This window comes from Mesoplodon mirus (assembly GCF_964341445.2).
Source record: "Mesoplodon mirus genome assembly, chromosome: 10".
Classification (NCBI taxonomy): Eukaryota; Metazoa; Chordata; class Mammalia; order Artiodactyla; family Ziphiidae; genus Mesoplodon; species Mesoplodon mirus.
Genome location: NC_138986.1, coordinates 36837879 through 36863585, shown reverse-complemented (window position 1 = coordinate 36863585; position 25707 = coordinate 36837879). Strand labels below are relative to the sequence as shown.

The window sequence follows — 25707 nt, the reverse complement described above, 5'->3', positions numbered from 1 at the left end:
TGAAATCACTAAATTTGAAGCAGTGTTTATCACTGCTACTGTCTTCTTGAAGTGCCAAAGCCTAGACCTTAGTTGTGAGAAGAGCTTGATTGTTTGGTGACAAATATTTTATAGGATATAAACTGTATTTCATCCAATGCCCCATTTTTATGACTAATAACTTCAATATTTGTTTACTGTCTGAGATTAAATGTATAATGTGAGTACATAGAACATTTCATTAAAAATCAATATATTGTCCTCGTAATATAGAATAAAAATAAGTGCAAATATAATGAAATAATATGTATTTCAACATGTAAATGTTCAGGTACTATGACATTAAAAGACAAAAAGTAGCAGTCAGATCTTTGAACCCATTTAAAATGCATAAATTTGGATTTAAGAAACCATGAAGTGAAGCTTAGATATTATCAATAGCTATCCTTTTTATCTGACATTTTAAAATTAGGACAAAATTAGTGTATATGTATATATATGTGTGTATATATATGTATGCTTATATATGTATGCATATGTACATATGAATTTATACAATTTTATTGCTAGAAAATTCAAGATACATTAAAATCATACATACCTCTTTGGGGCTTATATATAAAATGAAGTTAGATTCTAAATACAATCACTCTCAGTTTACACCGTAGTTATACAGTAACTAAAAAATTATCTAGTAAAACCATACAAACATTATTTTGCGTTTTTATATAAAATGAAGTTAGGTAACATGTTCAGATATTTATAAACAGATTTTCACCTATATGAACATCTAGTGTGTCAGAAAATTGTATGGGTGGAACCTAAGTCTCTTCTGTGTGGGATGTCCCAAACATTGAAGAACAGCCCGAAATGCCAGCATCAGCCACCTTTGTGACAACTGAACATTCCCCTACCAAAGAAATTCTGAAGTATCTCCAGGGGCCTGAGAGCCCCTGTGGAGAGCCTCTGTTAGAGATGAGGGCTTCTGAGAGGAATGAAGTCCAATGAGCTGTGTAGACAGGGAATAATTGAGTAAAAATCTGCCCATTTTCCATTTGGATACCTATGGGGCCAGTTTTGCTAAAGGATCTAAAGCTTTCTAAGATGGTTCATTTATTTTTCTTTTCATTTGATTTCATGCTTTAAGAATTGCTTTTTCTTTCTGCAGCAAACTCAACTTAGAATTCCAAACAGGATACAAGTTTTGCTGGTAGCAGCGATCAGTAGGCAGATCAACAAAGTTTGGAGAACTATGAGAAAAGGTCTATATCCAAATTCCTAAGCAATGTGTTCACTTGCCTTAGTGAGCTTCTCCAGCACAGTGCACTCTCCTGTCCCCAAGATGGGCTTTCTCATAGTTTCTCCGTCTCAGTAAATGGCAACTGCAACCTTCTAGCTGCTCAAGTCAAGAATTTGACCTCTTTCTCTCACACCCACACATACTGTCAGTCATTAACTTTTGTAGATTGTACCATCAAACTATATGTGGAATTTGACAACATCTCAGCACCCTTGCTGTCACTAATCTGGTACAGGACATCATCATCTTTCTCCCTCTAAGATTTTTGCAATAGCCTCCTGACTGGATTCTTACTCTTCACAATGTTCCTAACCCAGCAGCCCAGCAGCCAGAACGAGACTACTAAACATAAGGCAGATTACGTACCCCTCTGCTCAAAATCCTCCATGGCTCCCATCTCACACAAAGCAAAAGTTAGTCCTTACAGTGACCATGTGCCCCATCACACTCTGCTCACGCCCACACCCCATTATTCCTCTGACCTCATCTTCTACTTCCTTCACCCTCCTCCAGCCACACTGCCCTCCTGACTGTGCTTCAAAAACATGAGGCATGTTTCCTTCTCAGGGTGTCCATGCCTGCTCTTCCCTTTGAAATATTCTTTCCCCAGATATCTACACACCCAGCTCTTTCCCTTCATGTCTTTGAGCAAAATTCAGCTTCTCAGTAATCACTTTCCCCTACCTCAATAGGTAATATGCTCCTTATAGGCTTTATTTTTTTCCATAGCTCCATATTGCTTATCACTATTTAAAATAGTGGATATATTTTGCATCATGAGAGCAGGGATATTGATCTGTTTTGATCCTTGAGGTACCTTTTGCATTTAGAGCAGTTCTGGGCATTGTTTAGCACTAAATAGAAAATGGTTGAATGAATGAACGTCATTTTTCTTTCCTCCTTATATGTACTTTTAGTGGGAATCCATTATGTGCTCTGTACAACATGGTCCTTTTTCTCTTGAAACCCACAGAAGGGGAGACGCAGTGGTCACGGAAGATGATAAAACACTGTTGCACTTCAGCAGGGCTTTGCGTAGAGTATTATAAGGGAGTTCATGGTAAAGGGGACATCTCCGTTCATCTCGGGGAAAGCAGGGAGAGCTAGGTTGTTGAGGATTATTGGGTGGATTTTGGCATGATGAAAGGTATCCAGGAGTGGGAGTATTACACTTAAAGGACAGGGCACAGAGCCAGGAAATGAGTGCTGTGTAGCAGAGCCACAAACGCTTTGTGGTTCCCTTAGAGTAGGGTTCACAGAAGGAAGTGGTGAAAGGTGGGGCTGTAGAAACAAACAGAAGCCTGGGCTTCGCATGCAATGTTAAGAAACTTGGATTTCATCCTCCAGACTGAAAAGTTATAAACAAGGGAATGGTGGTAACCAATTGATATTTTAGGTTGGTTGCTGTTGATTATATGAAGGTAGTTGTAGACATCTAGAAGGAAATGATGATTGTATTTGCTAAGGTAATGGTCAAAGGCTGGAGAAGAGAAGTATTCGATAAATATCTTGTGGCTAAAACTGTCTGATTTTGTTCAATGGCTGGAGGTGAGAAGTGAGAAGAGGATAACAACAGGATATTTAGTTTGAGTATCTAAATGGATGGTGATACCATAAACTGTGATAAAATCATGGAGATGGGCTTAGTTTTCTTGTTGTTGGGCTAGGGAGCCTTGGAATGGTTATGAGTTTGGTTTTGCTTATTTGACTTTGAAATGGCTGTAAGGCATACAGGTGCATATGACCCCCAACCAGTTGCTACATGACCCTGCAGCTCAGGAGTCAGGTCTGCAGTTGAAATTAGGAAATGAGATCCAGTGGAAGGAAGTTGAAGCCATTTGAGTGTGGAAGAGATCACCCAAAGAGTATGTGCAAAGTGGTGATTCATGGATGGGATTAAGAGACAAGTGAAGAAATGAAATGGAGTTATTTGTAGTGAGGTGGACGGACCTAGAGTCTGTCATACAGAGTGAAGTAAGTCAGAGAGAGAAAAACAAATACCGTATGCTAACACGTATATATGGAATTTAAAAAAATGGTTCTGAAGAACCTAGGGGCAGGACAAGAATAAGAATGCAGACGTAGAGAATGGACTTGAGGACACGGGGAGGGGGAAGCGTAAGCTGGGATGAAGTGAGAGAGTGGCATGGACATATATACACTACGAAATGTAAAATAGGTAGCTAGTGGGAAGCAGCCCCATAGCACAGGGAGACCAGCTCAGTGCTTTGTGACCACCTAGAGGGGTGGGATAGGGAGAGTTGGAGGGACATGCAAGAGGGAGGAGATATAGGGATATATGTATATGTATAACTGATTCACTTTGTTATAAAGCAGAAACTAACACACCATTGTAAAGCAATTATACTCTAATAAAGATGTTAAAAAAAAAGAGAGATAAGTGAAGAAATAGGAACCTAAGAGAGGTAAGAGGAGCCCCTGGTAAAAAGGTGTCACTGAAGCAAGAGTATATCGAAGGTCAGAGGGAAGTAGTGGTCAACTGATTAAATGACACTGAGAGATACAATAAGATAAGAATTAAAAACACGTTCATTGGATTTGGCAATTAGAGGCTCATGGATAATACTCATTTGTTCTTTTAATATTTATTGAGAACATGCTATGTGACAGGATCAGTGCAACTCCCTTTAATAAAATAACAAACAAGATGTACATGATCTGGGCCCTTTCAGATCTTATCGACTGGGAGAGGGTTTGAGCAGAGACATATAATTAAAGAGTTTTAAAATAGAGAGTGAGAAATACTCACTCAAGCTAGTACAGCTTGCTTCTCATTTCATGGATACAGTGCCTTGAATATGCTGTGCTGGGAATGGTCTCCCTACCTCCCAGTCTTCTTAACTGGTGAACTTAACTTGTTCTTCATTTCTCAGATCAACTGACACTTCCTTAGAGGAGCCTCTTCTGACCCTTAGACCAGATCAAGCTTCTTAAGTATTCTCTTCATACCTTATCCTTTTCCTTCATAGCTTATGAGTGTCTATTTATTTGCAGAATTGATTATGTCTATCTACAGCTTAGACTAAAATCTCCTTAAGGCAGAAGGCATGTCAGATTTTATCAATGGACAAATAAATATTTATTGAGTGAATGAATGAATGTTTCCTGGAGAAAGACAGTTGATCTGGATGTTTCATTAACATGGGGCTGTCGGGATATAGCTCAGCGGTAGAATATTTGACTGCAGTAACATGGGGTTGCTGTCAACTGAGGAAGAATTGAGAGGTGAGTAAGAAAAGCAGTGAAAATATTCTTTTAAGAAGCTTGGTTAAAATGGAAGGGTGGGAGTAATCATTGGCTAGAAGGTCAGGTGGAATTAAAGGAAGGATTTATTAGGATGGGGAGACACCTGAGCTATTAGCTGGCTAAGCGGTGCAGTCACAGAGGGGAAAGGGTAAAGATGAACGGGAAGGAGGGGAAAACTGACATCTGGAGATTTCTGAGAACATGGGGTGTGGGGCTAAGGGAAGTACGGTAAAGAAGAAGGAAGAAAATTAGGGGCTAATTTGTAGTACAGTCTACCATGAGGAATGAGAATCGGACAGTACTCTACACTCTTCTTCAAAGAATTTGTCATCATAAATCAATCATAAGACTGAAATATGTATGAAATTTCCTATAACTAAGAAAACCAGGACATTGGAGGACAATTAGACTCTTGGCTTTAAAAAGCTAACATAGCAGGAGACACCAAATGATTTTGAAATCATCTTATATATTTTTTGCAATATAGTTTACCATAATAGAGGCCACCATGTTTGACATGACAGACGAGGATTCATTCTGCTTATCTATCCCTTCCCTTCTCCTTCTAATTTTTGATAATTATTATTTTAGTTCTTCTTTTGATTATCTTTTACCTTTAAATAATATACTGTAACCTTGGTTCAATAGTCTAACAATTTTAGGTGATATATGAGGATCTAGCCCTCCTACAACTCTTTCCACTTCTCTATTTCCCATTTTCTGTAAGCTGTAACTTTGTTTTTATATTGTCAAATTTAATAACATCCACACTCTATTCTAATATAATATTTAATACTTCTGTTATTTCTAAAGGATAATTCTAACATGGGAAAACCAATTGGATGTTTACATAATCAAGAACATATAATTATGGAGCAAAGATTACATTTCCTTTTCCATGAGATCACAACTTCTAGGAAAAATGCCTTTTGCATCTTTGCTCACTGTCAATTACTTAATCATGCTGTAGTTTGTTACGCCTCATATTTGGAACTTACACGCCTTTCATTTTGTTTTGTTTTTCCTGAAAGTCCTTACTGTTTCTCTTTCTTCCTTATTGGGAATAGAAATACAACTTTATTTATCATGTTATTTAATATTAAGCTCCTCAGGAATTTTATTGCTTGATGTATATTCCATTGTTATTTTTTGAAGGTGTTCTTGAAACCAGCTGACTTCCTGTTCTAAATTGGACTGATTGCTTTTCAGCTCTTTCGCTGAGATTTCTTACAACTTTTTTGGTATGTGGTAACACTGTCTTTTCTTGACTTGCACATTCACTTAATGAAGTGCTTCCTTAAGTCATGGCACCAAAAAAGGAACAGAGGAGTCTTAGCATCTCTGGAATTGTTTCATTTTTACCCCCATATATTAATTATTTTGTAATTGGACAACAATTCTAGGTTCATATTTTTAATGAGGTCTTTGAAGGCTTTGTGTAGATGTTTGCTTTTTAAAAATCCCCGTGTTGAAGAACCTAAGGGCAAGACAGGAATAAAGACGAAGACGTAGAGAATCTGACTTGAGGACATAGGGAGGGGGAAGGGTAAGCTGGGACGAAGTGAGAGAGTGGCATGGACATATATACACTACCAAATGTAAGATAGATAGCTAGTGGGAAGCAGCCACATAGCACAGGGAGATCAGCTCGGTGCTTTGTGACCACCTAGAGGGGTGGGATAGCGAGGGTGAGAGGGAGATGCAAGAGGGAGGGATATGGGGATATATGTGTACATATAGATGATTCACTTTATTATACAGCAGAAACTAACACACATTGTAAAGCAATTATACTGCAATAAAGATGTTAAAAAAAAATCCCTGTGTTATGGAGGATTGGTATAGTGAGATACGTAAGGAACTGAGAGTTACTCATGGGATTTTTTAAAACTTTCCTCATAATTATTGCTTCTAATTAATTCCCCCATATCAAAGCCATTGAGGCAAATACATATATTAAAATAATTTTATACATAGATTAAATTATTTCTTGGGAACAATAATACATAACAGTTAATTTAGTTATCATTTCCTGCTTAAAGAATAAAATAAGCCTTCAATTCTTGGTGAAAGTGGAGATAAATACTTGGGCAGATGTGTACTGATTTAGTTATAAAATAGGTTGGATATTTAGCAGTTCATTTATTGTTATTCTTCCACCTTATAATTAAGTAGAATCTGTATGAAAATAAAAAGCTGAATTCTAGTTCTATTTTTTAAGATAATTTGTGGGCATTTTATTAAACTAAATGTAAACAGCTTGAAGAGGGCAGGTACATATATTGATTACTCTCTTATTACAGGTGTTGATATGTACTATAAAGAATGTCATAGGCTCAAAAATGATCTGTGCTGTCATTTCTGTCTATGTGGACTTAATATCAAACTCATATTAAAGAAATATCTGGCATATCCTGAACATTTTATCTCATGGCTTGTAAATGTAGAGCTATATAAACAACATTTAGTGCTTAAATATTCAACTCCTTACGTATCAGCCATCCTTATTTGGTATAGATGGAGAGAAGAAACCCTGTTAGTGATAACAAATCAAATGATGTTTGTGGCTTATGGGTAGTCAGTTTAATCTAATGGGTTAGAAATATCTCATCTGTCTTACTCTGTCTCCATCCCTTAAGTAAGAACAGAATTTTGATGCTGAATTACAGCCACTTGGGTGATTGGTATGTTTTATAGCAGAGCTAAACTGATAAATGTTTTGAAGCTATAATAAAAAAAACTTTTAAAGCTTCACTGAGAAATAAAATGGACTTTACATAAATGTAATTTAAACCTACTTTTTAAGGCTCTATGTTTTAAAAACAAAAACGGCACTGTCACAATGTGACCTTTAAAGATATATTCAGGGAAGTCGTTTATCATATGAAATGTATTAGCCTCTGGGTGTTAGGAGTTCAAAATTACAACTTGCTTCTTAGCAAATATGAAAAGTAATGTCTTCTGTTACAAGTTAACTTGCATTATGTCAGTTCATTTCTCTTTTAGCATGAAGTTGTAAAATATTCATATATAATCAATATATATTTGCAATAGTATTAAAGGAATCACTGTGTACTTGATAGTTGGAAATTATGAAACCATTTTCATGATTAAATCATTGCCATTATATGAGTAAAATATTCAAATTAATCTATAGAACTATATAATCCTGCAACGTATGAGGTTCCTGTAGAGTATTGTCAGAACTTAGAATTTTATCACTTCCTTTGCAGAAATATTTTTGGACTAACAGTATTTTAGTTGCCTGCTATGTTTCAAATATTGTTTTAGAAATGAGGAAAGACTGTTAAAAGAGGCTAAAATTTGCAGTCTTCACTATTTAAATGAAATAATAAGTATACCACATAAAGATTTTAGAACACAATGAAACAATATTACAAGCAGATATAAAATGACAGAAAAAATGGTATGTAAAATTTTGAGGCAAATGAACTGTCAGTGACAAGTTTAACTTATTAGAGCAAGCTTCTTGTCAGAAAAATTTTTGACATTATTTTAAAGGAAGAATGTGAACTGGCCCAGAGAGTGGCTAAAACAAGCAGAAAGACTTGAACATGCCTTGTACAGGAGGGAAGACATGACTACTTTGTCAGTTAGCAAAGAATACAGTTGACCCTCTGGTTTTATCTTTAAGTTTATAATAAGAGGCTGCTTAGCATAATAAAGAAACAGACAAGAATCAAAATACTTTCTCCATTCATTCAAGCAGAGTACTTTTCTGAGCTCTGGTTATGAATAAGCATGCCAGTCTCATGGTGTGGTCATGAGGCTTAAAGGCGCTAAGCTAGGTACAGTGCTTGGCATTTAGTAGGCTCTAAACAAATATTAGTCCTTTTCCCTTTACAGGTCACATACAACACTATGCTATGTGGCCAGGAAATCTGTTAAGCTTTAATTACCTCCATATTAAGAGCAATTACAATATACAGTCAAAAAGTTGAGCATATGATGAAGTAACCTTTATTTTGGGTGCTCAGCTGTTGTCTCTGAACAAGTTTTCTCCTAGTGCTCAGGTAGTTTAAAGATGAGAAATAGTTCAAAGGTTCAGTATGGCCTTAGCCTACCTCATTCCTTAATGCCATCTGCTGTGCTAAATGGATGTGGTCATAGGAATTGTTCTTCAGAATCATTCATAGAAACAGGTGCAATGGGGAGACTAAGGGAGAAATTACCAGGAAGCTAAAGAGCTCAAGCTGCAAAGACCCTCACCTGCTCAGGTCTCTTCTTAGGCCTCGTATCTAATTTGTATTTGTAATTTACATGCTTCTCCTTTAAGTGGGCCCCCCAATTAGATAACCTCCAGGCCCAACAAAACCTGGGTCGACTCTCACTGGTCTGTCAGGTAAAAGAAAACGAATTCAACGTAATTGAAAAAGATGAGGTGGCCAATAGCAGAAAAAGCAAATTTTGCTTATGTTGACCAAATATTGATTGGTAGTTACCCTTGACCACAGATGTTTAGATGCCCTTAACCACAAGCTAGCCCTCACCTATCCAGGAAGGTACTCTAGTCTAGCATCAGCCTAAGAATCACCCAATTGAAGAAGTGAGAAAGGAGATCACCTGGCAATCAGGGATTGCCAGTTGCATTGCCCTGGTATTTAGTTTCTCACATTTTTAGGTGGGTGAAGGGGAAGGGATGGATGGAAGCAATGTTATACTGATCTGACTCAATATGTGCCCCCAAAATGTTGTAGTCACTGTATGCGTATTATCACATTTTTATTTTCGTGTAAGTAATATCATCTAAATTGTAGCTTGGGAGATAAGAAGTAACCTCCGTACTTACCTGTAACTTGACAGCAACAACAGAGGGAGGTGCTTAGTTGCACAGGTAACATTGCATACACAGTCCTGTACAAGCATTTGCAAATGAAATTAGAGCTGGAAACTAAAATGGTACTGCAAGTACACTTACACCTGCTATCATTTCCTTCCACAACAGGATTTCTTTTCCTTGACATTTGTTTACAAAAATTTTACATAATCCTTTCTTTTAAGGAATCCTCTTCATCTCTTCTTATTCCCCAAGCCACCTCATTCTTGCTGATCATAGCATCAACAAAACATACCTTCAGAGCATTTTTTTTTTTGGGGGTACGCGGGCCTCTCACTGTTGTGGCCTCCCCCGTTGTGGAGCACAGGCTCCAGACGCGCAGGCTCAGCGGCCATGGCTCACGGGTCCAGCCACTCCGCGGCATGTGGGATCTTCCTGGACCAGGGCACAAACCCGTGTCCCCTGCATCGGCAGGCGGACTCTCAACCACTGCGCCACCAGGGAAGCCCAGAGAGCATTTTTTTTTATTTGAATTTTATTTATTTTTTATTACAGCAGGTTCTTATTAGTTATCTACTTTATACATATTAGTGTATATATGTCCATCCCAATCTCCCAATTCATACGAACACCACCACCACCACCACCACCCCCACCGGCTTTCCCCCCTTGGTGTCCATACGTTTGTTCTCTATGTCTGTGTCTCTATTTCTGCCTTGCAAACCAGTTCACCTGTACCATTTTTCTAGATTCCACATATATGCATTAATATATGATATTTGTTTTTCTCTTTCTGACTTACTTCATTCTGTATGACAGTCTCTAGGTCCATCCACGTCTCTACAAATGACCCAATTTCGTTCCTTTTTTATGGCTGAGTAATATTCCATTTTATATATGTATCACAACTTCTTTATCCATTCATCTGTCAATGGGCATTTAGGTTGCTTCCATGACCTGGCTATTGTAAATAGTGCTGCAATGAACATTGGGGTGCATGTGTCTTTTTGAATTATGGTTTTCTCTGGGTATATGCCCAGTAGTGGGGTTGCTGGGTCATATAGTAATTCTATTTTTAGTTTTTTAAGGAACCTCCGTACTGTTCTCCATAGTGGCTGTATCAATCTACATTCCCAACAACAGTGCAGGAGGGCTCCCTTTTCTCCACACCCTCTCCAGAATTTGTTGTTTGTAGATTTTCTGATGATGCCTGTTCTAACCGGTGTGAGGTGATACCTCCTTGTAGTTTTGATTTGCATTTCTCACCTTCACAGCATTTTAAATTGCCTCCTAATCATTGAGTTCGATGCATGTCTGGAAAGATAAGTGAGTTTTCTTTGGGATGTGTTTGTTTATATCTGTATTATTCAAAATAAGCCAACAGCTTGAGCACCTGAAATGTTATTGAGCTTTACACGTTTAAAGTGTTTGATACAAAGGTGGCCTGGGAGAGCGTGATAATAAGCAAACTTACGGTCTCAGGAATTCTTTGTAAGGCTTTTATTTTGGTGAAACTAGTAACTGTTATTCCATATATTTGCCAGGTTCTACTTTATAAAAAATTTAGTAACCTTTTTTCTCTTTCCCTCTTTCGCTGGTACAGATCCATATCCAGAGAACGGAAGGGTGTGACCATATGACCTGTTCACAGTGTAACACTAATTTTTGTTATCGATGTGGGGAGAGATACCGCCAGCTCCGTTTCTTTGGAGACCACACATCAAACCTCAGTATATTTGGATGCAAATACCGCTACCTCCCAGAGAGACCTCATCTAAGGAGACTAGTGCGAGGGTCAGTCTGTGGTGAGTGTCTGACGTGACTTATACAATCTTCCCCAGTAAGGAAGCAGTGATGATGATAGAACTTAGGAATGTAATAGAATAACCATGACAAATCTCAGCACCTGCCAGGTATTCTAGTAGAGCCTTTAGCTCAAAATAGGAGGAAGATGTTTTCTCTCCCTTTGAGTTTAAAATAAAAAACTTGTTTGTTAGCAGGGCACTGCTTACATGAGCGAGCAGATTTTGTTCGAAAAACAAATAATTTATTACACTGCAGAAATATGAAGTCCTTAGTCTTCTGAAAGCCTATTGTAATCCACTTGATGAAAGGGGACAATGTCACATTTCTTTTGTAGTGACAGTACCTAGCAGTGTGTCTTAGGCATATCCTCTATCCATCCATGGAAGACAAACAGTGCAATTTTAAAAATCCCTATGTTTCAGAGTCTTGTAATGGAGTTCCATTGTATCTATATAGTTGATAAGCCATTGTGTATATTTGTATGTATTTTCTGTTGTATTAGTAGTTAATATTAATAGCTAGCAGTTAATGAAATGAGCATCAAATGCCCTCATTGCATACAAACCCAAGTTTAAATATCCAAGTGCAATGCTTTTATGAATTGACATTTTTACCCCTTTCTTCGTCCTCAACAACACACAGTCTCATATATAAATATGCAGAGATAAACACGGATTCCTGCTCTGGCCTAATGTCACCACCTTTGAGTGATGCAGTGTTCTTCTGGCCTAATAGTTCTTCCAATGGCTCCCTACTCCTCTGGAATATACCTACTGTGACATTTCTTTCTTTTTCATCATGCAGAACTCCATTATTTCTTTCTCTGGCAGTCTTTCTCATGTATACACAATACTTTTTAACATTGTCTACGTTTCTTGCTTTCTACTTACTTGTGCCTCGTTACTTCATGAGACTATCTTTATATCACTCTTTAGCCCTCCATCACTTCATTACTGTTGTAAACCGCTGTCCTCGCTAGAATCATGTCAGGCTAATTAGAACAAAGCTGATGGTAATAATATACTTCTGTCAGGTAAACAATAAAACATATATTTTAAATTTCATTTTATCATGGGGAAACCAGTGCCATCATTTTCTAAAATCTTATATGATATCTATAAAAACACCCTTACTGAGCGTTAATTAAACATAATTTCCCACAACCAACAGCATTCAATATAGTCAAGATTGGTTTTAATGATTTTCAGTGCTTTTCTGTTTAGTTGCTTATAATGGTATATATTATAATTATATAACCAATATATACTTACTAGTTAAACAGACTTTAGAGGGATAGCTAGGGAATCTAACCACTATTTATAACAATACTACCATGAGAAAACTAACTGCAAAATTAAGTTTTGGGCTGTAACCTATTTGTAAGTCTGTACATACAGAAAGCAACCTAAAAACCAAAATCCTTATATTCCCTGCACTGTTAGTCCTTTTCTTTCCTACTTCAATGCCATTTTGTGGCAGAGTGTTTCCTTTCATTTTTGTTTTAAATAATCTTTGATTTGGCCATGCTTGTTTTTTTTTCCTTTTCGTTTGTCTGTTTAGTCATTCTTAAATAAGGAAAGTCATTTCCTGCCCTATTTGTTCAATAATATTTTGGTTCATTCTCTTTGAGCCCCTTCACCATTTGCCTAGATGCCACTAGAATTCTCTTTCCAGGTCATAAAATAGAGTCAAGATATTTAACAGCCTGTAGGATGGACAGCCCATAAACATTGTCAACAGGGAAATATTTTCTTTGTACAGTCTTCTCTGTTTTTGTTTTTAATTTTGTGGTCAGCTTTCTATAAATGGTTTTCTTTTTGGCCCATTTTCTTTTCTGTGTATGTGTGTGTACTCGTGTGTGTCAGGATGAACCTGACAAAGGAGGGAGCAGCTGGCCGTATGATAAGCTCTCCCTCCTACACATATTTTTTGCACCTCCAGCACGGCTGCCTCGAACTGCTGTTGGACCATCACTCCAAGTATAGCAGGGAAATGTGGACTTTTTTCCTGTGGACAAACAAGGAAAAAATACAGTAATTCATGTTACCCATTACATTTTACAAAATCAGACAGAATGATTTTATAAGCGATGTTTTTAAATAAAAAGAGCAATTTAATTTCAAACATCTCATCCCTACAAAAGGCAGGAAAAGGAGTTACTCTGTAAGTCCCAAGCTTACCTTCTCCCTGCCATGGAAGAGAGTAGATGGATGACAGCAAAGCCCTCCTGCCCTCCATCCTTGCATGATGGAACCCAGTTTGCGTCTCAGTTTGGGACCACAGCCTGCAGATGTCCTTGGACAGAGACAGAGAAAGGGCCTGCCCTCCTCTCACAGCTGGAGGTTGGAAAACAAGGATGGTCATGTGACCATCTGCCCAGTCACAGATCAGAGGTTCTGCCTCTAGAGGATAAGGGAGAACAGTGATTTGAGGATAATTAGCAGCCTCTGACATGCAGGTATCTCCCTGGTAGGGAGTAGGTAGGTTATTCAGTGAATGGTGTTGGGAATAAAAGTGACAGAAAGAATGCTTTGTTCTCATATAATTCCATACAAATATTGAAAATATTACATTAAAACATATAATAATAAAGAACATACAGGTCCTTAACTGATTTCTAGTTGGCAAATAATTTATATGAACAAAAGCAATGGAACCCACCCCCTCCAAAACTAAATATCACATTTTTCAAAAAGAAAAGTCTGGAACCAGAATTGAAAAAATACAGATAGCCAATAAACATGTTTTAAAAGATTCAGTGTTATTAGTAGTCAGAGAAATGTAAAAAATGAAATTTTTTTCTGGATATTGATTAGCAGATTTTTTGTCAAATTAATACTCTATGCTGGACATCCATACTCTATTGAATGAACTGGAAATTTTGTGCAATTCTTTTACAAAGAAATTTGATAGTAATGTGAAGGATATTTTAAAACATGATAAAAAATCTAAGTTGACAATGGTTTATTTGCAAGTATAATTAAAAATAGCAGAAAAGGGAACAAAAAATAAGTACTAAAATATTTAAATAAGCTAGAATATATGGATATAATAGAATACTATTTCAGCTATTGAGAATGGTATTTTAAAAGAATTATTATTGATCTAGGAATAAGAGAATCTGTGCTTAACTGTCCTCAAGACAGTTTCAAAGGCAGATTTAACGTGTATTGAACATTGATTGCATGATTGTAATAAGTTTATTACTTCCCAAACAGAGAGAGCACATATCTGGTTATTTGAGTTCTTTGATATTTGAAAAAAAAAATAGTGCTGTTACTTTGCAGTCATGTTTCATCGTTATTATGAAAATATATTGATAATTACTTAAAAAGGAAACATGAATGAGCACACTGAGCTACATGTGTAGGAAAAAAAACAGATTCTTTTACAATATGCAAATCAATATAGTATAAACTCAAGTGTAGCTTTAAGAATGTACAAAATGTAATTGTTCAATGTGATTTAGTATTACTTGGTTGAGTCTGTCATTGGTGAAAAATGTAAGTAAACCCCATGGTTAGACATTGTGTCAATTGAATGGCAGTTTTTTCAAAATTAGATATTAAAAACTGTATTTTTTATCTATGTTTTTTCTGTGGTTCCAAAGCCCCTTTCTTAAGAATAAAGAAGTTAATATTTTTCTGACAAATTTCCAACAAATGGCTGCATTATGTTTCTGTTTTTTAATGTAATTGGTTATTCCAAATTACTGTCCTTATTTATAGAATGGTGTTGCTGCTTTATTTTCAACAGCTAAGGGAGTCGACTGCAAAGTCCCTCCATTCCTTCCTCTTCTCTTGTTGTGTTTGGGTTGTACAGCTATTGCTGTGTCACATGTCTTAATATCAAGATTACTATGGAATGACAAGATATTAACTACTAGCCTCTATTTTTGTGCTAGTGCCTTTTAACGCTAGTAGGATTCCAGTTGTGAACTCTGTGCTATAACTAGAGTTTATTGTAATCACTGCTCAGTTATTCATTTAGAAAAAAAAGTGCTGGTTGAAGCCATTTGGCATCCTTATAAGTGCTTCCTTTCTAAGTTTGTTAAAATGATTCATTTGAAAAACCTTCAATATATTGTATGTTTATTGGTAATTTTCTCTAACAATGGTATTGAAACATCCCATTTGTAATTCAGTGTATTAGGTGTTCATATAGTTAGTTTATTTTGGACCCAGGAAATAAATAAATCACATTTGCAGATGTAGACTTGGGCACAGCCCTCTGTAGCACCTACTAGCTCTCCATTTTGTGAGCTAATTAGATTTTCTCCTGCCAGCTCAGAATGTTCACTCCTTTCTTAATCTTAAAAATCTAAAATGGAAGAGATCTAAAGGAAAAACACAAAGATGAATGGTCCTGATGGAATAAAGTGAACCAGTAGCTTCGGAATTTTCTTGGTTGTAAAGGATGATTTATGCGATGTATGACACATGTGCCCAGGACTTGAGTGAAGTTACTGAACTTACATATGTGTATTTGTTCTACACCTGATACATTTCCTTAGAGAAATATTGCCTTAATTTTAATGACTCCTTAAAAAATAGCATACATTGTGATATTAAAAAGCATTGCTGAAATTGTTTTTAGTTTCAGTTTAAGACTCTCTAAATGGTTTGCCTTTTGTTTTCCAGCTGGAAAATTATTCATTGCACCTCTAATTCTGGTCTTGGGATTAGCACTAGGGGCCATAGCAGTTGTAATCGGTAAGAAATACTTAATGTATGTGAGATGAGAATTCTCTGAGTGCCACAGAGAGAATATGAGTGTAAATGTAATAATGAGTCAGTATTAAGTGTAGATGGTACCTGTTCCATGCTTGCTCTAAATAAGCAATCAGCACATGATTTATAGATTCAGAGGAGCGTGTTTCGTACAGGGTGTATTTGTGTGACACTTTCTCAGTCCATGAACACTTTGATTCATGTTTCTTATAAAGCATTATTAATCCCCTTTTAATACAAAAGTTAATGTAACTAGTATTTTAGCAAAAGATTGCAGTAGACGAGAACCCAGATTTTCCAATTCTGAGTTCAGGTTGGAACATTGAAGAAAAGAGGCTCTGTTACACCTTTGGGTCTTTGGTTAGTTCTAGTAAAAGGGTTCCCTGGGTCAAAAAGATACTTTTGATGTGTATAGGAACACGTACCCAACATATACTTGAGCACTAACAAATAGAAAATGTATCAGTGATAAATATAGTTTTATTCATACAAGTATATTAAAATATGTATTTTCGAGCAGTGGTTCTCAGACTCTGGAGTGCTTTATAAGAACCTTGAGGGCTGGTTAAAAAACAGGTTCCTGGTTCCTACTCACAGTTTCTGATTCAGTGTAGGGGCCTAGTTCTAAAAAGTTAGGTGATGCTGATGCGGACGGTCCAAGGATCACACTTTGAGAACCATTGCTGTAGAGGATTTAAAATTAAACACTAGAGCTAAAGGCTGCTTTGATCATTGTTCCACATAGTAGATGAGATTTCTCTTTTTTCCTAAATAAATTGATTTTTATATGTAAAGTTCTGTTTAGCAAGTAATTTGCATGAGCAGGACAGATAGAATTATAAGGTAACTAACATTTAAGTTCTTACAATGAATGAGGCTTTATGAAGTAGATACTGTTATTATCTGCATTTTACAGTTGAGGAAATTAAGGCTTTACTAGGACCTCACAAGTGGTAGAACTGGGAATCAAAGCTGACATTTGCTCCACTGCCCATTTTCTTAAGTAACATGCTATATGGCCTGAAACCGAAGCATGAATATCAGTGTGCAAGTGATATGACTAGTGATATAAAGAAGACTTAAACCTAAGTTTTGATATTTTGATAAAAAAACATTCATATCCAGACTGGTGTCACAGACTTTATTAAAAGGGGGAGAAGGAGCTGAAGAAAAACAATAAAGAATGAAATCTTGAAGAACTAAGTACATTTCATAGCATAGGTATCTTCCCACTTTTCATTTTCATGTATTACTAAATAATGATTATTTATAGCTAGCAAAATAAAAATTTGAAAATAGAAAATTTTCAAATCTGTGATACTAAAAGCCTGTCCTCTTAATTAGCTTTAATCTTTCTTTTTTTAATCCCCAGGTTTATTTGTATTTCCTATCTATTGCCTTTGTAAAAAACAGAGAAAACGATCACGGACAGGAATGCACTGGTAAATGCAGATGATTTCATCTGACTACGCTGGTCCGGGTAGGAGCTACACAGAATTATACACCTGTCTGAGGGTCACTTCTTGAAAACTGCCAAGAGGACCCTTTTGCCATCTCTTCTCCTGTGTTCTCTGCAGGCCACAATGCCTCTAGCTCCGGTGCATTCCCGGCATGGTATCCTGTCCTTTCCTTATACAGATTGCTGCTTTTACAAAATGGTCACTTTCATAGACTATAAACATCTATATCATAACTCTGATCTTCTTAATGGTTCTTGGAAGAAAGTATTTTAATTAGAACCAGTTATCCTCAGAACTGTCTGAGCATGCATCTCCTGAGCGTTGCTTGGACTGTCTTTGTACCTGAATCTCCCTCCATGCCCTCTTCTGAGACTTGGTGTGAATAACTGAAGGTCCCACCTGTACCAACAAGCAAGGCCACTTTTCAGAAGATGAAGGCTCACCATATGCACCAGTTTTCATCCGTGACCCAAGCAGTATAATTCCTTCATCCTTCAGATGCTATAATTGTTAAAAATCTCAATGCCCAAAAGGGAACTAATGAAACTAAACGAATGAGAAGAATCATAGTTACTGAAGTGTATACGTGTAGGGGTGTGAATGTGTGTGTATATATACATATCTGTATTAAAACTAGGTCCAATACCTTGTACTTGTCAAGTTCCATGCCTACACTATTTTTCCACATTTTCATAGACATATTTAAAAATGATTGTTCCTTTGTGGGCATAATTTGGTAATGTACTGAATTAAAGTCAACGTACACAACAGGCTATTTTGATGTTGACCCTTTCTATTTCTTGCTCTCTCTTTCTCTCTCTCTCTCTCTCTCTCTCTGTCCCACACACACACAGAGAAATTTGTGCAGTGTCACCTCAAGGATTATCAAACTTTATAAACTGATAAAACTAATAGGCTGCTCCTAGGAAATTCTCTGTCTTCTTTTTCAGATTTCTTATATGTTGGCATACTTGCTTCACTCTATAATTAATTTAAATAAGTGTGCTGTAGAGAGAACTGCTGAGGCCTTTAAACATATCCCTATTCTGCTAATTTTTTAACGAACTTGTGATTACAATAATTATGCTTTAGGTTAAGCATATGATATTGTTTAAAACCCCACCCTCTCACCTCTCCTTTCCCTCTCTCTCTCTCTCTTTTACTTCTCAAGTTTTTCATAAAAACAAATACTGTTTTTGAAGGAGTTTTCTTATGTTTATTGCTCAAATGCATAATAATGTGTTAGTATATTCTTATTGAGGGGTGATTTAAAACAAAACTTTTTGTGTTCATGGGTTTATCTAAAATATAAACTGCTTTTGGAGGAGGAAACAAAAAAAAATGAAAAAAATATTTTCAGGATGTTTTACCAAGCTGAGAAATCTTTAAAAATAAGAAAAGGACAAGTAACTAAACTGTTTTTTTGTTTGTTTGTTTTCATCACGAATGTTCATCAGCAGAAGGGAATTAAAGACCTCTAAGAAGCTTAAAGTTTCCACTTGTCTCCAGATCCTTAACATTAGCTATTGGCGTAGATGTAGCATTTACTTTTCAACAACCTTTTCTGAATTGAAATAGATTATGTGATAAAACATGCATTAACATGGATAGTTTGTCTTGTTGGGCTCCAGAGTATAAGAACATTTATCATTTTTATTTGATCTGGAAAGTCCGTAATAGTGAAGTTTGCTTTCATAGATAACAAGCCAGCACTTCCATTCTTTCTGAGTAACACTCAGAAAAGCTATACTGCTGGACTAGTCTATTTCCAGTTAGAGAAGGGTGTGCCATTTATGGCCTGGAATAGCATATTTCTAAAGCATAACATGATACAAGAAGAATCTAGTTTCACAAATTCATCTTTCGATTCATCCAACCATCTATCCATCCAACAAATATTTATTGAGTGCCTATTCTACTTGCTCTAGTATTAAAACTGAGAGAATGGGAATTTCTAGCCCTAAATCCATGTAATTCTGTTATAAAAGTGCTTAATTTTTGTAAATTGTCCTTTCCTAGACTTGGGTGTTAGTTTGACGATGTGTGAATATGATGTATTCTAAATCTAGTGGATGTGTTTCTGTATGATATGTGTATGTATATATACTTAGACATATACATAGCTGTATGTGAATACATATATACCATCTAGCTAAATAATATACTCTCTGGTCCTGGATAATCTATTTTCTTAGGTTATTGTATCTGTTGTCTTTGGCCTACTCAGGGATTTTTATTCCTTTCTTCGAATAATTTATCTTTTGGAGATATTTTTATATTATTTGGAAATGTTCCAATTTTCCACTTACAGAGCGGCGTTTGTTATCAGTGAAGGCTCTTTCATCAGCACTCGCGATAGTGTGCACAGTGCTGCACAGGATTTTCATTTTTCTATTGCATAGATTTTAAAAAATTAACATATGCATTTTTCGCTTTCAAAGTTGGTATATATCAGGCCTTTCCCTGCTAGTGACTTAAAGTAGTTATTTGTGAATTTTTTTGCTAAATATCATTAAGATCTTAAAAAGGGAGAAGAAACATAAAAGATTATTTATATGTTAGTGCTAACTTGAAGGTAAAACAATCGCACCTTTTGGGGTAAATTCTAAAAACGACTTTAACAAAAACAGCATGCATGTAAGATGAATATCTTTTTATCCAAGGCTTGTCATTTTTTCGTATGTTTTCATTGTAAATTTAATATATGCTCCTTTTAAAAAAATCAAACTATATTGAATTATAAAATACAAATTCCTCTGCTTTTCCCCACCCCTTATTTTCTAGGGGTAACCACTGTTAATAGTTTGGTATGTGTCTTTCCTGATACTATCTATAAATATACAAATAAGTATGCGTGTGTGTGTGTGTATCTGTGTATGTATTCATTTTGTATAAATAATAATAATATGCTTACTGTCCTGTGACTATTTCCATAAGAGTTTAAATAGATGTACCTTATTCTTTTGTCAATTACTACATATTCCATTGTGGGGCTATACTTTATTTAATCAGTCTACTATTGAATGAACATCAAGATTGTTTTCACTTCTCTGTTACAAAGCATTAGTGAAGATCCTTTACATATATTTTTGTCACTGTGTGAACGTTTTCATAAGTTTTTAAATTTGGTTTTTATATTAGTAATAAAATTTTAATGCATTTTCAATGAATGAGATCATAGAGATAATATATTTAAGGCCCTTTTCTTGGAGAAAGACTTGTGTAAAAGTGCATAATTTTTAAAGAAAAGCATCTTTTGCAGGATAACTTCCCCCCCCATGCTTGATTAGCCAAATAAATATCTTGCCAACACTTACAGAAGAAAATTCATCTTATTCCAATAAAAATAAAATGCAATGAGATGTCTATAAGATAATGTGAGAAAGATGCATTGACATTTGGATTGCCTAGTTTTAAAACTTGAGGGATTTAAATGAAATAGCCAAAGTGATCATGTTTGTCACGTTTTTTAAAACACTATCCATGTTCATGCATGTTGCTCCACAGAGGAACTTAATTATGCCATTGTGAAAAGTAGGAAGCAACATGCTGGTAATTATGAATGACCACATTCTCCACAGAAAAATAATTTTGACTGTATGTGAGGTTTGGTGGTTTGTTGGGATGCTCCTAAACTTGGAATAACATGAAACCTTTATTTTACAATGAATCCCAGCCTTTCCCTAAGAACTCCTGTATGTGAAGTTAAGAAAAGAGGGGTCAAACCTTTTGGCACAAACAACATTCTGTTGCCACCACCTTGATTTTCTGATAAGTGCTATTGTATCCTAAAGGTAGAACAGACTGGAAAACAATCAAAGATAAACACTGGTCGGGTTACAACCTGGTATCTTTAATTGTACTTTGCTTGCTGTGATATCAGGATTCAGTGGTGCCTCTCAGGAAATTCCCTGTCTTGTGTCACCCACCATTTCCTGAGTCCCAAAGCCACAGGTAGTCTTTATCCTTCAATCCTATCACCTAAATACATGGCCCGTGGATCCCCTAAAGGACCTTCAAAATACTCTTCCAGTCCCTGAACGATCAACCTCATTTTTCTACACTCCTTTGAGATTCTAACCAGCTCCTCTACACTAGAAAAGAGGAGGAGAGAAAGGAGTGGGTTAAAAACTCACTCAGGCACGTGCAAAGCACTAGCATTCCTTCCAGACCTTTGTCAAATTGAGTACACGTGCCACCAAATGGATCTGGTTCCTCACTTGTTAAACAATGCAGTTGTTTTTAACACTAGACTTTTATGAGCTCTATTAAATTCATAATTATAAAAAGTTAGTGGCCTAAATAATATCCATTGGTATACTTCATTAAGTACCAAAATAAAAATTCATGGCAAATGCCATTTTATATTTGAATTTTATATGCAGGCTGCATATATGCCTTAATGTGAGTCTTCCCATTGGATTGTATGCCTAACCTTTCATATTTGTGGCTGAAATCTATCCCAACTATTGAAAGTAATCTTTCCTGTGGTCAACTTTATTGTTTTGTGTTAATGCTTAATATAAATATAGCCTTAAGATCCAATAATGCACTTTAAAATACTTGTGCCATTTAAGCAATTTGACAGAGTTGAGGAAACTAATTGCAGTATTTTGATGGAGACAGTAGAATAACAGTATTAGCAAATATATGTCACCTCTTTAAATTTGGCAGGGGGGCAGAGAGAGGGGGTGGAATCAGAAGCTGGAAATTTAAAACAAGTAAAACGTACCTGGAAAAGATGTAGCCAAGTTTCTGAAATTATAGTAATCCTAGAAATTGGTATTAGGAGCTCAAACGTAGCAAGTAATTAATACATGTTACCTAATAACCTAGTTGGAATGTTTGTTTAAAATATTAAGTTAGTTTCTACTGAAAGTTTTAGCTGCATTTTTATTTTTCATGAAATCTATAAAGAAATTCCACTGATTAGTAACATAGTAAATTAAAACTACCATCAACAGCCAGTTTGAGTATATTTTGTTTTTCAAATCATTGTGTTTTAATTATGACATTTTCCTCCTCTGGAAAATAAGTTGCAAGTCCCATTTTAATATGAATATCTATAATTATTACTTTAATAAAACTGAAATAATTTTATAGAGGCATTAAACTATGGTCTGAACAAAATCAGAGTTCCAAATTTGGGGAGTATTCAAGATTGTGAAATGCTACGTTTTCAATGCAAACCTTTATAAGAGAAAGGCATTCCTTTGCAACTCTGGTTTAGAGGGTAGAACTAATACTCCTTTCTTGGCCAACTGTTGTGTGGGGCTTTTATTGTATATCACTGTTCTGAGGCTGGACTGTAGTCACTTTATCAAAATCCAAGAAGCAGAGAGTCACAGAAGTGTGAGACTTGTAATTGTCTATTTGGGGCATTAGCTGAAGTCTTTATATATCACATACCTTACATTTTCTCATACATAGTGCCAATTTTAGCAGCATGTAATTATGTATATTATAAACTATTCTTTTTTGACTAAAGAAGTGACTATTTTGAGAATAACAATATGAACTTAAAAGGCAATAAATTTAAAAGAAAACATAAAAAATTACTACTGCCTTTTTTTTGGACACTTCCTTTTAGCTTATAAAAGAAATTTCATTAGGTATATTTACTTACTGCATTACTTAGATTACACAGACTTATTAGCATAGAAATTTTTTTTGTTTGTTTTTCAGGTCTATCCCACATTTTTGTCACTCTGTTCCATCATGTTAAATGACTTTCTTCCCTGCTTGTGAAGTGATACTCACATACTTCAACATCAAGTTTCTGTTTTCTTTTTAGATTTCCTAGTTATCTTTCTTTTTCCCTCTGCAGTCCCCTTCCCATCTTGACGAAGTGTGGGATAAATTCTCTCACCATTAACTTTTTTGACTCTAATGAAATTCAAACTGAAAGGACTCCAGAATTTGGCCCTGGTAGTAAACATAATATACCTTGTCTTCCTTTATCTGTAAGTTAAAACATCTCAGGAATACTTGGAACACGTCCCTCTTCCTGATAGGAGTTGGAGAACCCTGCCCAGCCCTCTGACAAGAAGTAAAATGAATGAGACGTTATTTGAATCAGAGAACCTAGAAATACTCTGAAACCAAGCTTCAGAAATTGTTTCATGATTATTATAAGGTCAATATTGTGTTTGCCTATTAGTTGGACAGAAAGCATGTGTGGACATTCATCCAGTCTGACCCCAGATCATCCTTGATTCATCCAAAATGACCAAATGTGTGGTTTGGGGGTCTTTGTTTCAACAAAAAGTACCACAGCTTGGACTTAGGGCTGGATTTATAATATTGTCACATTTGTACTTGACTGTGGATTCTTAATTCTGGGAATGTTATTAGACTTCCTGATAATCTAAAGTGGATGGTATTGCATATAACTAATATCAGCCCTATTCTAGAGAAACCATGCATCGTTTGCAAATGTTCAACTTTTTCATTGATATGATTGAGATATAAGCCACACTCAAGATATATTTAGCATAGGTTTATTACATGATATGGAAAAATTCAAGGGATAGTCAAACTTGGGTGTTAAAAATCCCCTCAAATTGCTGAGATGATGTTACTTCAGATTTTTCCTTGTAGCTGGCAGACTACATCGGTCATCAGTTCCCTATAAAGTTAGGTGTTCACCTCATGCCCCAGCTGGAGAAATCATGTCAATAATCCAGTCAAGTTCTTAAAAATAATATTTTTTCATTAATATATTACTTCCTCTATGTCCAAATATAACTTTATTGTTTCCCTTGAGTAAATACTGTCTAAATATTTGATAGAAATATCTGAATTTTTTTCAGTTTAAACAAAATTAGCATGCTTTATGTTCCTTGATAAAGAAAATTCTAGATAAAGTATGACTTTATCAGCTGATTACAAACCCTTTCTCTAAGACCTATTTTTTTAACATCTTTATTGCAGTATAATTGCTTTACAATGGTGTGTTAGTTTCTGCTTTATAACAAAGTGAATCAGCTATACATATACATATATCACCATACCTCCTCCCTCTTGCGTCTCCCTCCCACCCTCCCTATCCCACCCCTCTAGGTGGACACAAAGCACTGAGCTAATCTCCCTGTGCTATGTGGCTGCTTCCTACTAGCTATCTATTTTACATGTGGTAGTGTATATATATCCATGCCACTTTCTCACTTTGTCCCAGCTTACCCTTCCCCCTCCCTGTGTCCTCATGTCCATTCTCTACGTCTGCCTAAGACCTATTTTTTTAATTCCATGTGGCAACAGCTTAATTTTGTTATTCGATCATTTTCATCATAATTTAAATTCTGTAGATGGTCTTGAAAAAGGTGAACCAACCTTATATTTTTTATGAAACCTAGAACACTAATTGGTATATATATATGATATATATATGTTGCTTATGAAAGAAATTATTATTTAATAAGTAGTAAATTCCGAGAGAACATAGAAATAGTTCTGTGTAGAAGGAACACAAAAACAGTGGCATAAAAATGTTGTTAGGTTAACACATTTTAACATAACATAACAACACATTATTTATTAAGAAGCCACAACAGTTAGTTGTTTTGTTTCTATTGTAAACAAAATTGATTATAAGATATATTCATGAAACAAATTTATTTATATGTAAATATATATTGCAAAATTGTGGGCCTATTAAATTACTGTATTCACATTCTCCTTTTACTCAAAGAATGTAAAATGCTAAAAAGAAAAACATTTGGGTGTTTACGCTGTCATTACTGTATATTTAGAAATTGTAGTTCTAAAGAATAATTGTTACCTCCTGTTTGAATTACCAGAATATATCCCATTTTATCAATAATTACATCCTCACAAACAATAGCAAATGAGAAGAATTTCTTAATTTTAAGATGAATGACTTTCACTAGTAGTTTGTACTAGATCTTGTCCATAGTTTCATTACATTACACGTTTTTCCTGTTCTGTAAAACTTGTAGCCATTTTCCAAATAATGTCATACTACTTTCATATTTATATAGGAGCCTGGTTGAAAAGAGATTTTCTTTACATTTTCAATGACATTGAAAGTATTTATATAATTTTACTTTTTAACTTTGTCTACATTTCATTAGTCATACTGTTAACTTTGGTATTCATAAAACTATGTGGAGGAAATCATTATGAATATATTTTAAGAAAGAGGCATGTAGAAATAAAATAAGAAAATAGAAAATCTTAATACTCTTTTGTAGAAATTCCTAAAAGAAAACTGGAAAGGAAGCAAACTCTTTTGTGATGAAAATGTTGAAAAATCAGGAGTATTTAAGACCTTAATTTCTTACATTTTTAGAGCAATCTGCTTATCTCCAAATGATTATTTCATGCTGTTGGTTCCATGAATTGTGC

At 35.5% G+C, this 25707-nt stretch overlaps 1 protein-coding gene across 1 annotated transcript in view; it reads left to right on the top strand.

The window, feature by feature from the left end:
- Positions 1-24892, top strand: part of RNF217 (ring finger protein 217) — a 128338-nt gene extending 103446 nt beyond the window's left edge. Inside the window, exons 4-6 of the mRNA XM_082633544.1 lie at positions 10948-11149; positions 15791-15862; positions 17253-24892. Of these exons, the coding sequence (XP_082489670.1) occupies positions 10948-11149; positions 15791-15862; positions 17253-17326 (348 nt within the window). The 3' untranslated portion in view covers positions 17327-24892. The remainder of the gene's footprint in view (positions 1-10947; positions 11150-15790; positions 15863-17252) is intronic.
- Positions 24893-25707: the final 815 nt, after the last annotated feature.